The following is a 16,420-nucleotide window of genomic DNA, read 5'->3' on the forward strand; positions in this document are numbered from 1 at the left end:
CTGGTGCGTGGCTGGGGGGATACAGAGGACACGGACGATACACCTCCCACAGAGGACAGCCTTTCGTCGCCTCTGGGCAGCCTGGCACACATGAGCGATTACATGCTGCAGTGTCTCCACAACGACCGCCGAGTTGCCCACATTCTAACTTGTGCTGATTACTGGGTGGCCACGCTGCTGGATCCCCGTTACAAGGACAACGTACCGTCCTTAATTCACTCACTGGAGCGCGATCGCAAGATGCGCGAGTACAAGCGCACGCTGGTAGACGCCATGCTGCTGGCATTCCCATCTGACAGCGGGGCCACAGTGGAAGCACAAGGCAGAGGAGGAGGAGGAGGAGGTCGCCAACGCAACCAGGGCACCGCCAGCACCTCAGAAGGCAGGGTTAGCATGGCCGAAATGTGGAAAAGCTTTGTCAGCACGCCACAACAAACAGCAGCACCAGCAGCTCAGATGGAACGTCTTAGCAGGAGGCAGCATTTTACCAACATGGTGGAGCAGTATGTGTGCACACGCCTACATGTAGTGAATGACGGGTCTGCCCCCTTCAACTTCTGGGTCTCCAAATTGGGCACATGGCCTGAGCTTGCCCTTTACGCCTTGGAGGTGCTGGCGTGCCCTGCAGCCAGTGTATTATCTGAACGGGTATTTAGCACGGCTGGGGGCGTTATAACAGACAAGCGCAGCCGCCTGTCCAGAGACAATGTGGACAAGCTCACGTTCATTAAAATGAACCAGGCATGGATCCCACGGGACTTTTCCGTACCTTATGCAGAATAGCAATGGATACCGACCTTACCCACCCATTGTTCCATTTTTGCTCTTTCTCACTCTTTTGGGGTGTACCCTCATTTAAAATTTTTGAAAAGAAGCAGTGTTGGCTACCTCGTCCTCCTCCTCAGGGCCAGATTAATGTAGGGGCTATTGGAGCTGCAGCTCCAGGCCCCTACCTTTTATATAGGCCCCGGGTTGGCCATATTCACTGTTACCGCTCTTCTGTCACTTGTAAACACAGAAGTCTGGCTTCTATGCTCGCTTCCCCAGGCAGCACCCTCAGAACCTCCCCACACAGCGTGAAGGCCGGACAAGGAGGGACAGTTGGCGATGCATGGATGTGTTTATGGGCTTCAGAGACAGCATCCCATGTTGAATTAGGCATGCATGGCTGCACCCTTCCTCCTCTGGGTGCATGGCAAGGCACGGCCCTTAAGGCCCTTCAAAATCCTCAGCACCAAGCCCATGATGCTGTTAATCCGGCCCTGGTCCTCCTCCACCGCCGCTTCCACCTACACCGCCCATAGGTGTGCGCAGCCTATTGCATTAAGGTGTGCACCCCAAAGTTGAAATACACATGCATGTGTTTGCCAGCAGGGAGAGTAATGTATCGGGGCCATGTACCTGTAGGCAAGGAGAAATAGAGCAGAGCAGGTCCCAGGGAGATCTTTCCCATCTCCTCACTGGCAATGCTATGTGCCCTAGGTGATTAGGGTGTGCCCAGGCACACCCAGCACACCCTGTGCGCACGCCTATGTCACCGCCACATCCACCACCACCTCAACCTCCCTCCTACTCCATATGGGCCTCGTCCTTCAGAGATGAAGAAGAACATTGTTTTATTTTTCTGTTTTTTTTTTGTTGTTTTAAGTTATTTCCCTATCCACATTTGTTTGCAGAGCACTTGCCATGCTCTTAATTACGTTTTGCTGCCATTTGCAGCACTCTAGCCCTTTCCTTTGGTGTTTTAGAGCCATTTTAGTGCCTTAAAGTTCGGGTCCCCATTGACTTCAATGGGGTTCGGTGTCCGGGAAAAGTTCGGTAAAAGTCCGGGACACGGACCCGGACTTTTTTTTAAAGTTCGGCCGAACCCGTCGAACACGGACATCTAGGTGTTCGCTCAACCCTAATTATAGGCAAACGCATGTCTCAATTCTGTATCTGGTCTGATCTTTTGTTCGTAGAGGCATTTTACTCTGTCTTTTGAGCTTACACAATCTGCTGTCTGCACGATACAAGACACAAGTTGGACACTGAGCATTCATTTATTATATTTGACATTCAGCTGTCACATGGGGGTCTCATGTATTAGTTGCTCAAGGTATCCTCCCAGGAGGAACACAGTGCATGCTTGTCTGTACTCTTACTGCAAAGTACATTTCCCATAAACTGAAAGCCAAACACAGCACAGATTTACAGAAGGAGTAAAGCATGTTCACTTTGCAAAGTGAATTTTCACTTAGCCTAATGAATGAATGGGGTGAGGCTAACTGAATATTTATTTTGCAAAGGATACCCCATCGTGTGCAAGAAATATTAAAAAAAGACACCAGCACATCTTCACCTCATTCACTAATTCACTAATTACTTTGCTAAGGGAAAATGCACTTTCCAAAGTAAATATACCCTTTTAATAAATTAACCCCTTTTCCCTGACTGGTTCAATAGAGTGTTTCTCTTTTACGTAAGTTATCAGACGGATTTTGTTTCCCCACACCTGCATGGGGAAATCACCAAGTGTAACATCTGAAAACTGAGCATAAGCAAACAAAAGGTTGGAGCCTTTGGCCTTTACCAGGGGTCGCCAAACTTTTTAAACAAAGGGCCATTTTACTGTCGTTCAAGTTTTAGGGGGGGCCAGACAATGCCCTATCTTTGGTATTAGGGGGAGGAATAATGCCCCATCATTGATGCCAGTGGTAGAAACCATGCCCATCTGTTGGTGTCAGTGGAAGGAATTATGTTCCATTGTTTGCATCAGTGGGAGGAATAGTGCCCAATTGTTGGTGTCAGTGGAAGGAATTACTCCCATTGTTGGCATCAGTGGGAGGAATAGTGCCCAATTGTTGGTGTCAGTGGAAGGAATTACTCCCATTGTTGGCATCAGTGGGAGGAATAGTGCCCAATTGTTGGTGTCAGTGGAAGGAATTATGTTCCATTGTTTGCATCAGTGGGAGGAATAGTGCCCAATTGTTGGTGTCAGTGGAAGGAATTACTCCCATTGTTGGCATCAGTGAGAGGAATAGTGCCCAATTGTTGGTGTCAGTGGAAGGAATTACTCCCATTGTTGGCATCAGTGAGAGGAATAGTGCCCAATTGTTGGTGTCAGTGGAAGGAATTACTCCCATTGTTGGCATCAGTGGGAGGAATAGTGTCCAATTGTTGGTGTCAGTGACAGGAATAATGCCTTAGGGGCCAGATAAAGGCAAGCAAAGGGCCGCATCCGACCCCAGGCCACATTTTAGAGAACCCTGGCCTATAATAAACCAATACCTACACTGTGCTATTGCCAGCACTAGATCTCTCTCTGCGTGGAGGTCTCTATTAAGCCGTGGTGGTCCAAACAGAAGGTGAGTGATTGCAGAGAGGCCAGTGCGCCGCACCGTGGGCTGGATCCTTTTCTGGAGGAGGAAATGAACAATTGGTCAGACATACAGGAGACACCACACTGCAAAGAGGAAAGGAAAGGAGCATTTTCAGGTATGATATATTGGTTTCACTTTGTGTAATATTTATTCTTAGACCTTGGACAGGGAAGTGAGAAAATGTATGCATGGAAGGCACAGTTCTCTATGTACATTATACATATTGCTGAAAAGTAAAACATTTTGCAATGTGGGTTTCTCGGTTATTACTATGTAATGTGACATTTACTATTAGAAATTAGAGCTAAACTCAGGGCACACAGCTAAAAAAAAAAAAAAAAAGAAGATGAAATATATACAAAAGAAGTTATTTCATCTGACAAAGGATCTGTGTTTCTGTCCACTCAGTCCTGAGATTTACAACACAGCACAGCCCTATCTGGCAGGACAGGGTACATGATTTTTCTCTGCTGCCTTGTTTGTCTCACAACCTGTGATTTGGCAGTAAAAGGAGAAGCAGCAGACTGAAGAAGTCATCTCCCTGTAACCTTGCTCTAGCTCCAATATGCATGTCTCTTGCTAGCATTTGAGCACTGTGACAAATGAATAGCTGGTGTGCTGCTTCTCCCTTCCCCAGCATGAACTCTGCTGTATAGGGATTGCAATTACCTAATGCCAGCTCAAATTCAGGTACTTACACTGGTTGTGGTTTCGCTTTAAAAAACATACCTGCTGTTTAAACAGAGCAAAGACTGAACAATCGTATAGAACCCTGCAGAAGATTGGGATGAATGGAAGATGGAAAGATAGGAGGGTTGGATAACCCACAGAAAGGCAAGGTAGATAGTGCATGTGAAGGCAGAGAGGAAAACTTGGCAACCAGACAAACACTAGAGTAATGAAGAAACATGAATGTGCCCAAAGAAAATATTGCCTCCAGGTCACCTACAGTAACTGATTTTCCCTGTGTGGATTGGGACAACACAGATTAAAGCTGGCTTATGCACACATCGATTTTTTCAACCCATAGATTAGGGGTTGGACAGAAAGAAAATCTAACAGGTTTCAGCCTCCATGCCTGAATCTGATTGGATGCAGCTGTTCTTTGGCTGACAATTTTCCACTTAGCTCCTTTGATTTTTCAATCCAAGAAAGGTTGAGTAGGCAGTGCTGACGGGGCCACCCACAAAGTGACTTTAGGTCCGTGGGTCCGTTAGGCCACAGTCCGTGGCATGCCCGTACTGCATAGATGCTTAGTCTGTGGTCCTGCCAGGACCTTCCTGCCCAAGATCTTTTAAATGAAAAACTGAAGGAGCCAGGTTGAACATTGCCGGCTGAAAATCAGCTGCATGGTCAACTGTTCCCAACCCCCCCCCCCCATATGGGGGTACAGTGCAGGTGTGCCAGTTTTTGAGCTGCAACTGGCAGCCAAAACATGTGCATGGAGAGGAATTAAAGTGTATCTTACCCTAAATATTTATTTTTCTTCTGTGTGTGTTTTCCCATATGTGCATTTTCGCATACTTCTTTCATCTGAAGTACCCGGTTGATTCTGCCAATCAACTTCTCCCTTGTTCCAAACTGACCACACAAAGCAAAGAAGCTGATCTGTGCTTGCATGTTTTGTTTTTCATCCTTTGGCTGGCCATTCAGAGGTACAGGACACTCTGCAGACATAAAGCATGCCCGTACTGCATAGGTGTTTAACCTGTGGCCCTCCAGCTGTTGTGAAACTACAAGTCCCAGGGAAATTGCAAGCCTCTGACAGTTACAAGCAGGACTCCCAAAGGCAGCGGCATGATAGAACTTGAACACCCTTGCTGTATTGGGTAGTTTGTTCGGGCCACACTCCCAACCAATCACAGCCTGCCTCTGGCACACACCCCCTCCCAAGCACAGCACAGTATCTTGTCTCAGGCTGAACAGACAATGTAGTAGATGCACTCTGTATCGGGCTGCACAGTGTCCTGTAACTCTGCCCCCCATTATCAGGAAGAAAAGATATGTGACAACATTTTTTAACTTTGTAAAAAAAAAGGTAAGAACGATCATTTCTGAAACTAAAGTGGGGTACAAGCTATAAGAAAATCGGACGAACGATCGTCCGATTTTCCTCATTTCACAGAAAATCAAAATGAATGAACGAATATTTTTACGAAAATTCATGTACAACAAAGGCTTTTTTTGTTATTGTTTATGGTTTCTGATCTTGGTACACATTAAACTAAAATTGTTTGTTCTGTTCCCATACGAGAAGAAGTTTGGAGTTTATCACTTCGGGAATTTTCGGGCGAAAAGTCGGAATTGGCTGACGAAACTTGCGTACACGATACAAAAATCGGACAAAAGTTCTTTAGATGAAAATTCCTGCCCGATTTTCTTATAGTGTGTACAAGAAGTAAGCAAAAACAGTTCTAGTGCCTACATAAAGATGACTGTATCAGAAAGGGTCTACAACATTGTATGCTCATAATTACTTAACTACTTAAGGTCGGTCAGGGACTGTGGCCTTAATGAAATGGGACCCTGCTATTAATGCATATCTTTTTATCACACTAATACAATATATAGTAAAAGCTCATCAAATACATACCATGTACTCAGATAGGTCTGCGGTCTGGAAATATTGCAATGCTTCATTGAAGGAGATCAAAGGCGTTTGTCCTGGAAGGTCGCTCAATAGTCCTGCTTACATAAATTGTGAAATAGGTACAGATCTCAATAATGCTGTGCCAGATAAAAGCACATAAAGTAAGAATGGCAAACATGCAGCTCTATTATTATCTACAGTGTGCTAACAGCACATGTACAGCTCTGTGTATTTTTCCACGCAAAGTGAGGTGCATATTCTGGATGGAAAGGACAACTGGTTTGTAAAACTGGAACAACTATCCTTCAACAGAGGTTTGGGATTTTGACAGCATCGGTCTTCCACATATAATGCAGATTTAACACCTCGACCCTGGTATTTTGCAACAAGTCACACCTGTAGCCATGTAAAGGATGGGATTATAGAACTAAAAAAAGGATGGGTCCACAACTTTCAAACCTCCCATTCTGTCCTTGAACAATAAAATCTGCCTTTCCATGGTGACTGGATTAAAAGTGAAGTGCAGGAATAAAAAAAATGAAAAAATAAAACAAAACAATATACATACTGCTGCTGCATCAGTCTGATGTTGTAGCTGTCCCTGCCAGGTCTAAGAGGACTGAGCGATCATATGACCGATGATCGCTCAGTTCTCAGTCCACTTGGAGCTGAGTGCGGTGACTGTCAGTCACTGCAAAAACTTTTGCCCCTTCTATGAAATCACGGAAAAAAAAAAAAAAAAAAAGTTTACACATACCTGATTTTTCACAGTACAGCCCTAAAATAAACAAAAGACACATATCAATACATATCAAATATATAGTATAAAACAAGATGGCAGCTGGGCTCTACTTACCATATGGTAATTGTGGGCCAGATAAGGGGAGACAGAAGCAAGGTGTAAAATTTACAAACTGTGAGATTTTCCTATTTTGTTTCCCTCTTCTAGCCACTTTTGTTTCACCAAAAAATTTGAGGTTTTTACAAGGAAATTGTAAAGCGGAAGCAGTAGTACAGTATAATGGTACAGATGGAGGATCAGAAATAGGGCTTGCAAAATGTAAAAACACAGTACACGAGCAAAGAACATCAGCTAGGATGAATTATATAAAACCGCAAAGTATCTAGGATGAGATTTGCATATAAGTCAAGTGCAATATAAGAGGAACGCTCTTCGCTAACTGTAAGAAGTGCATTGCTGAAAAGTAAAAACAAAAAAGAAGGTCCCCCAGTTCTTGCAACCACCAAGGCAAAAGAAGTGCGATGGGATAGGGAGAAGAAGGTGCACCCATCTCCATGTAAAGGCTATGGAGGAATTAAAAACAGATAAAGAGAAACGAAAAGTTGCCTGGGAGGAGAGGGGGGGGGGGGGAAAGGGGGTGGAGCGTTGAAGAGGGGACCTTCATATACAGAGCGCTGGGCACATGACTACATAATACACAGAGCGCTGGCACAGGACTACATAATACACAGAGCGCTGGGCACAGGACTACATAATACAGTGGGTACGGAAAGTATTCAGGCCCCCTTAAATTTTTCCCTCTTTGTTATATTGCAGCCATTTGCTAAAATCATTTAAGTTCATTCTTCTTCCTCATGAATGTACACATAGCACCCCATACTGACAGAAAAACACAGAATTGTGGACATTGTTGCAGATTTATTAAAAAAGAAAAACTGAAATATCACATGGTCCTAAGTATTCAGACCCTTTGCTCAGTATTTAGTAGAAGCCCCCTTTTGATCTAATACAGCCAGGAGTCTTTTTGGGAAAGATGCAACAAGTCTTTCACACCTGGATTTGGGGATCCTCTGCCATTCCTCCTTGCAGATCCTCTCCAGTTCTGTCAGGTTGGATGGTAAACGTTGGTAGACAGCCATTTTTAGGTCTCTCCAGAGATGCTCAATTGGGTTTAAGTCAGGGCTCTGGCTGGGCCATTCAAGAACAGTCACGGAGTTGTTGTGAAGCCACTCCTTTGTTATTTTAGCTGTGTGCTTAGGGTCATTGTCTTGTTGGAAGGTAAACCTTCGGCCCAGTCTGAGGTCCAGAGCACTCTGGAGAAGGTTTTTGTCCAGGAAATCCCTGTACTTGGCCGCATTCATCTTTCCCTCGATTGCAACCAGTCGTCCTGTCCCTGCAGCTGAAAAACACCCCCACAGCATGATGCTGCCACCACCATGCTTCACTGTTGGGACTGTATTGGACAGGTGATGAGCAGTGCCTGGTTTTCTCCACACATACCGCTTAGAATTAAGGCCAAAAAGTTCTATTTTGGTCTCATCAGACCAGAGAATCTTATTTCTCACCATCTTGGAGTACTTCAGGTGTTTTTTAGCAAACTCCATGCGGGCTTTCATGTGTCTTACACTGAGGAGAGGCTTCCGTCGGGCCACTCTGCCATAAAGCCCCGACTGGTGGAGGGCTGCAGTGATGGTTGACTTTCTACAACTTTCTCCCATCTCCTGACTGCATCTCTGGAGCTCAGCCACAGTGATCTTTGGGTTCTTCTTTACCTCTCTCACCAAGGCTCTTCTCCCCCCGATAGCTCAGTTTGGCCGGACGGCCAGCTCTAGGAAGGGTTCTGGTCGTCCCAAACGTCTTCCATTTGAGGATTATGGAGGCCACTGTGCTCTTAGGAACCTTAAGTGCAGCAGAAATCTTTTTGTAACCTTGGCCAGATCTGTGCCTTGCCACAATTCTGTCTCTGAGCTCTTCAGGCAGTTCCTTTGACCTCATGATTCTCATTTGCTCTGACATGCATTGTGATCTGGAAGGTCTTATATAGACAGGTGTGTGGCTTTCCTAATCAAGTCCAATCAGTATAATCAAACACAGCTGGACTCAAATGAAGGTGTAGAACCATCTCAAGGATGATCAGAAGAAATGGAAAGCACCTGAGTTAAATATATGAGTGTCACAGCAAAGGGTCTGAATACTTAGGACCATGTGATATTTCAGTTTTTCTTTTTTAATAAATCTGCAACAATGTCAACAATTCTGTGTTTTTCTGTCAGTATGGGGTGCTATGTGTACATTCATGAGGAAGAAGAATGAACCTAAATGATTTTAGCAAATGGCTGCAATATAACAAAGAGTGAAAAATTTAAGGGGGTCTGAATACTTTCCGTACCCACTGTACACAGAGCACAGGACTACATAATACACAAAGCGCTGGGCACAGGACCACATAATACAAAGAGTGCTGGGCACAAGACTACATAAAACACAGAGCACTGGGCACAGGACTACATAATACACAGTGCTGGGCACAGGACTACATAATACACAGAGCGATGGGCACAGGACTACATAATATACTTAGCGATGGGCACAGGACTAAATAATACACAGCGCGCTGGGCGCATGACTACATAATACACAGAGCGCAGGCACAAGACTACATAATACACAGAGCGCAGGCACAAGACTACATAATACACAGAGCCCTTGGGATAGGACTACATAATACACAGAGCGCCGGAGACAGGACTACATAATACACAGAGCGCTGGGCACCTAACTACATAATACAAAGCACGCTAAGCACAAGACTAAATAATACACAGAGCGCTGGCACCGGACTTCATAATACACAGAGCACTGGGCACAGGACTACATAATACACAGAGCGCTGGGCACAGGACTACATAATACACAGAGCGCTGGGCACAGGACTACAGAATACACAGAGCGCTGGGCACAGGACTACAGAATACACAGAGCGCTGGGCACAGGACTACAGAATACACAGAGCGCTGGGCACAGGACTACAGAATACACAAAGCGCTGGGCACAGGACTACAGAATACATAGAGCACTGGGCACAGGACTACATAATATACAGGAGGGTGTTAGGCATAGAGTACAGGGTTCAGAGGTTTGCTTTGCACAGAGGACACTTCTGCCCTCACATCCATAGCTCAATTTTGCACCCTTCTCTCACAGATTATCTCTGCAGCCATCTTTTAGCCCTTCCAGCTAAAATCTCCATCTCTCCATGCACTGCCCTCACCGGTGTACAAACATACCCCCCCATCTGCTCACCTCCCGGTCTCAGCCCTCCACCCAGTCAATTTTTGGCTCTGCCTCTCCTCCACTGAACAGCAGCAGGAGCAGCAGTGTAATCGTCCAGCAGGGAGCGTCGGATTCCGAGACACCAGGCTATTTCTCAACCAGCATGGGATGCCCTGTCTACGTTAATCCGGCCCTGAATCCAGGGACAAAACCAGGGACAGACTTGGTCTGGGGACAGTGTCCTCAGTCTGGGGACGTCTGGTCACCCTATTGTAAAGTCTCATTTTTTTTCCAATAAAAATAACAAACATGTTATAATTACCGCCTCTTTGCAGTAGGTTTTGCACAGGGCAGCCTGGATCCTTCTCTTCTCAGGTCTGTCTCCAGTTCTCCTGCCCCCTCCCTCCTATTGAGTGCCTCCACAGCAAGCAGCTTGCTATGGGGACACCCAAGCCGAGTCACAGCTCAGTGTATCCATTCAGACACGGTTTGGCCCCACCCCCTCTCTCTCCTCATTGGCTAATTGCATTTAATTGACAGCAGCAGGAGCCAGTGGTGCCGCTGCTGTGTCTTAGCCAATGAGGAGGGGAGTCCCAGACGGCTGAGACAGACAGACATGGACATTGCTGGATCGAGAGGGGGTTCAGGTAAGCATTAGGGGGAGCTGAGGGGGACTGCTGTACACAAAATGTTTTTATCTTAATGCATAGAATGCATTAGGATAAAAAAATCTTTTGACTTTACAATCCCTTTAAAGCAATATTGAGGAAAGGCTGTCTCCACGCTTGAGCGAGGGTTTGCCGGGCAGCTAGGAACACCCCACCCGCTTCCTCTGACTCCTTGATAAGGACAAGATTGGTTTGAGTAACAGGGCCTCCCAGGGGTTGCGAGCCAAAAAGACATCAAGAACAGACCACATCATGGCGTAGACTTGCATCCAGAACCAGAGCGCCTTAGGGCAGGTCCAGCAGATGTGGAGGAGAGCGCCCCATTCCCTCCAGCCCCGAAAGCACATCAAGAACACTGAGGGGGTAAACTTGGAGATGCAAGCAGGGGTTATATACCAGCAGGTGTGTAACTTGTAAGCATTTTCTTGAACATAGATATTCCAGGAACATTTAGGAGAGGCTAGCCAAATCTTGGCCCAAGTCACATTAAATGGGCTTCTGCTGAGGCCCGCAACCCATTTGGCTGTATAGGGAACGGAACCTGAATTAATCGAGTTTGTAAGGGAGGCATATAGATCGGAAATTATGCCTCTCAACTGCAGATCCTTCTGGCATCCTTTCTCGAAATAAGTTAGGTGCTCTGGCGGGCCATCATGATGCCTAAGCAAGCTACGTATGAACGTGATAATGAATTTGGATATACAGTGGGTATGGAAAGTATTCAGACCCCCTTAAATTTTTCACTCTTTGTTATATTGCAGCCATTTGCTAAAATCATTTAAGTTCATTCTTCTTCCTCATGAATGTACACATAGCACCCCATACTGACAGAAAAACACAGAATTGTTGACATTGTTGCAGATTTATTAAAAAAGAAAAACTGAAATATCACATGGTCCTAAGTATTCAGACCCTTTGCTGTGACACTCATATATTTAACTCAGGTGCTTTCCATTTCTTCTGATCATCCTTGAGATGGTTCTACACCTTCATTTGAGTCCAGCTGTGTTTGATTATACTGATTGGACTTGATTAGGAAAGCCACACACTTGTCTATATAAGACCTTCCAGATCACAATGCATGTCAGAGCAAATGAGAATCATGAGGTCAAAGGAACTGCCTGAAGAGCTCAGAGACAGAATTGTGGCAAGGCACAGATCTAGGCCAAGGTTACAAAAAGATTTCTGCTGCACTTAAGGTTCCTAAGAGCATAGTGGCCTCCATAATCCTCAAATGGAAGACGTTTGGGACGACCAGAACCCTTCCTAGAGCTGGCCGTCCGGCCAAACTGAGCTATCGGGGGAGAAGAGCCTTGGTGAGAGAGGTAAAGAAGAACCCAAAGATCACTGTGGCTGAGCTCCAGAGATGCAGTCAGGAGATGGGAGAAAGTTGTAGAAAGTCAACCATCACTGCAGCCCTCCACCAGTCGGGGCTTTATGGCAGAGTGGCCCGACGGAAGCCTCTCCTCAGTGTAAGACACATGAAAGCCCGCATGGAGTTTGCTAAAAAACACCTGAAGGACTCCAAGATGGTGAGAAAGAAGATTCTCTGGTCTGATGAGACCAAAATAGAACTTTTTGGCCTTAATTCTAAGCGGTATGTGTGGAGAAAACCAGGCACTGCTCATCACCTGTCCAATACAGTCCCAACAGTGAAGCATGGTGGTGGCAGCATCATGCTGTGGGGGTGTATTTCAGCTGCAAGGACAGGACGACTGGTTGCAATCGAGGGAAAGATGAATGCGGCCAAGTACAGGGATATCCTGGACAAAAACCTTCTCCAGAGTGCTCTGGACCTCAGACTGGGCCGAAGGTTTACCTTCCAACAAGACAATGACCCTAAGCACACAGCTAAAATAACGAAGGAGTGGCTTCACAACAACTCCGTGACTGTTCTTGAATGGCCCAGCCAGAGCCCTGACTTAAACCCAATTGAGCATCTCTGGAGAGACCTAAAAATGGCTGTCCACCAACGTTTACCATCCAACCTGACAGAACTGGAGAGGATCTGCAAGGAGGAATGGCAGAGGATCCCCAAATCCAGGTGTGAAAGACTTGTTGCATCTTTCCCAAAAAGACTCCTGGCTGTATTAGATCAAAAGGGGGCTTCTACTAAATACTGAGCAAAGGGTCTGAATACTTAGGACCATGTGATATTTCAGTTTTTCTTTTTTAATAAATCTGCAACAATGTCAACAATTCTGTGTTTTTCTGTCAGTATGGGGTGCTATGTGTACATTCATGAGGAAGAAGAATGAACCTAAATGATTTTAGCAAATGGCTGCAATATAACAAAGAGGGAAAAATTTAAGGGGGTCTGAATACTTTCCGTACCCACTGTATCAAAAAGACTTGGCTGCTGGCAACTGCCAACATTCTTAAAGGTACTGAGAGGATTTAACGCCATCAAGGGCCAGGAGTTCATAGATATATTTAAACACCCCTTGTGTGCCACCATCTGAAAGCCAACGGGTTATCATGGGCAGGGGCAAATTGGGGGAGAATGCCAGAGAGAGGCAAGTGGGAGGAAATCAGCCTGCTGGAATATTGCACTGACTTCTGACCACCTTTGGACATCTGTGGCTAAATTCAGCAGAACTACTTTACTGTAGAAGGAATTGATGCAGGGGTTATTAGGAGGGGGTCAGAGGGATCTCTATAGTTCAAGGAACTTGAAACCATCTTTAATTTCTCTTGTGTATTTGTCTGTACAGTTAAAATGAGCTATTACTATATGCAGACAGTAGGGTTTCAATTGTATTCTAGGACTTGTGTTTACTTAAATAATTGCAGGATACAAAGGGCACAACTAGTGTAAAACAAGTGGCAACATTAAAGCCCATTTGTGAGGAGGAAGCCTTATTCTAAGTGTCTAACTGCTCCTCAACATCTCTGCCTTGGCAGGATGCCGCAAAGAGCTGCTATCAGCAAGAAAGCAGCAGTCTACGGAAGCCCTTGGTGCCTGTAAGCTTGTCTCACCCAAACTGTCCGATAGACTAACTCAGGTGTATATACTTCATAGAGCATACCTCTCTCTCGATAGAATAGCTAGATTTGCTCCCTCCAGGGACCCTACGTGCCCCAAATGTCTTTTGTCTCCGGGCACCTTTGGGCATTTGATGTGGCACTGCCCCCGTATCCAGGGATTCTGGGCGCAAGTCGTCCGCTTCCTACATGACCGCATGGGTGCCCCTGTATCGCTGGATCCTAAGATCTGCCTTCTGGGTATATTTCCCGATGAGGATGTCGATAAGAATACCATTAAATTCCTCCATGAAACCCTCTTCAGTGCTAGAAAACGAATTGCCCGCACGTGGATCCAGCCTGCGTGGCCTGATTTGGCTATGTGGAAGTCGGATGTTAATCAATCTCTACCCTATAAAAAAGTTATCTACAAAAGTCGGGGCTCTCTTGGTAGTTATCACAAGGTTTGGGACAGATGGCTACATGTTTCGGATACTTGCTCCCCCGGGTGATTACTCTTTTTACTGTGACCGTCTTCCCTAGTTGAGCTGCTCTGCTCGGTACATACTCGTTCTCTACCCTGGGTGGTGTTTGGGTGGGATTTGTTAATGCATAATGGCTTGTATTTCTTTCCCTTCATGGATGTTGCACCTTCCTACCCCCCTCATATTACTATGTATGATGCCTATGCTCTCCCTTTTCTTGTTGTTTTTTATACTGCTGTTATGTTGTAACTCGATGTATTGACTGTTTGTGCTATTTTTCTTGTGAACCCAATAAACGTTTGTTGTCATAAAAAAAAAAAAAAAGAAAGCAGCAGTCTCTCTTCAGCTGTCCCATATTTTCCCCACCAATGATTGGCAGTTAGAGCTCTCCATTTGGCAGGGAGCATGAATAATCTTTTTTATTAGCAAACTCAAGCTGTAACTCAGTGAGGGAATGTTGGACTGTTGCAGAGAGACAACTAGGTCCTCACAATTAGCAGCAGTCCTCTCTCCCAGGGGACGGACACTGGAGAGCAATTATACTAACTACCAAAAATAAGACATCTAAAGTGTAAGCCTCTTGCTCAATATTCAATGTATCTGCACTTTAGTCAGGCTGTCTGTTGTGTCTGGGGTCTATGATGTCTAAAACACAGCCCTGGGAGGTAATTGATCAACATACACAGCACCGGACTATGAGATTCAATATATATAACCTTTACTTAGCTGCACTTTGCACTGACTCTTACAGAATGTACAGATATATAGAATAGAGGATGAAAATGAAATAACACTAAATATCAAAAATGTGTATATACAGGTATCTATACTTTATACAAATTATTGTAAAAATAAATATATAAAACCTTAGGCCCGGTTTGCATCTGTACAGTTTCCCCATGGCTGCGTTTGCTTGAGTGTAGCAGCCCATTTATTGGAATGGGCTGCTGTACCCACTGAAAATGCAGGGAAAAGGTCCTTGCACTGTTTCAGAAAACGTGGCTGAAGGGAAACCGCAGGGTACAGTGCGGGAAAGGATTCAAGGATCCTTCCTGAGTCTTAACCTAAAGTGTAACCAGGAAGTAAGCCAGAAGTAATCGAGCAGTTTGTTTAAACAGCTATGAAGAGAGTTAGGTAAGCCTGTGTAGAATTAATGTAAAGCTGTTTTATTTTTGAAAAATAAGTACATTAATGCTATATTGGTACATAGGGGAGCTTGAATTTAGAGAAAAAAAAAAAAAAGGTGAACTTAGCCTTTAATGATACCCCCACGCATCTCCTAAATTGCACTGCATTTTTTCTGCAGGTGCAGGAAGGCGTGCGATTACACACCTTCCCGTAACCCGCACTAATGTAAACCAAGCCTCAGTGTATAAACTTTGTAACTTTCCAAAAAAAAAATAAAGTTGGCCAAAAAAACCTTTTAGTTTCCCTTTATTGTCATACCCTAGACACACTTTAGTTGTTACCTTTCTAAAAACACCCATTATCACATGACCGGCAACTCACCTGTCTGTATATTTTCAAGTGCGTCCCATTCCTGCTCCGCTTTTAGCAAATCTTCATTTTCTGAGGGCAGAAAAATGTGTCATTTGCAATTTTACCTTAGGGTTACAAACGTTATATGAAAAATATATATGTTTTACTTTGCTAGACTAAGTAATTATACTGTATCCCCACGATCAGGGGGAGATGCACACTACAGGGAGAATAATCACAATACAAAAGTAAACTATAGCAAAAGGACTGCTGGAGAAGGGGTGTTATCACATCCAAGCCTGTTGTAGCCAGAAAGAAGAAGAGAGGAGAGGCCTGTGACAATGTGAGAAAGGTAAGGGGGGTGTTGTGGCCAGACAGGAGATGAGGGGAGAGGCCTGTGACAATGTGAGACAGGTAAGGGGGGTGTTGTTGTGGCCGAACAGAAGATGAGGGAAGAGGCCAGTAACAATGTGAGACAGGTAAGGGTGTTGTTGTGGCTGGACAGAAAATGAGGGGAGAGGCTTGTGGCATGGTGGGACCAGTAAGGGTGTTGTTGTGGCTGGACAGAAGATGAGGGAAGAGACCTGTGACAATGTGAGACAGGTAAGGGGGGTGTTGTGGCTGGACAGAAGATGAGGGAAGAGGCCTGTGACAATGTGAGACAGGTAAGGGGGGTGTTGTGGCTGGACAGAAGATGAGGGAAGAGGCCTGTGGCAAGGTGGGACCGGTATGGGTGTTGTTGTGGTTGGACAGAAAATGAGGGAAGAGGCCTGTGACAATAAAAACCAGGTAAGGGTGTGGTTGTGGCCGGACAGAAGATGAGGGGAGAGGCCTGTGACAATGTGAGACAGGTAAGG

General features: G+C 45.2%; 1 protein-coding gene across 1 annotated transcript in view; it reads right to left on the reverse strand.

The window, feature by feature from the left end:
• The window catches only part of ELMOD3 (ELMO domain containing 3), a gene marked incomplete at its 5' end in the record, with an annotated part of 59,022 nt that overhangs the window by 22,398 nt on the left and 20,204 nt on the right, over positions 1-16,420 (reverse strand). Inside the window, 4 exons of the mRNA XM_082253680.1 lie at positions 3,275-3,398; positions 5,956-6,050; positions 6,710-6,730; positions 15,594-15,653. Of these exons, the coding sequence (XP_082109806.1) occupies positions 3,275-3,398; positions 5,956-6,050; positions 6,710-6,730; positions 15,594-15,653 (300 nt within the window). The remainder of the gene's footprint in view (positions 1-3,274; positions 3,399-5,955; positions 6,051-6,709; positions 6,731-15,593; positions 15,654-16,420) is intronic.

Source organism: Pelophylax lessonae, assembly GCF_965119305.1.
Source record: "Pelophylax lessonae genome assembly, chromosome: 4".
Lineage (NCBI taxonomy): Eukaryota > Metazoa > Chordata > Amphibia > Anura > Ranidae > Pelophylax > Pelophylax lessonae.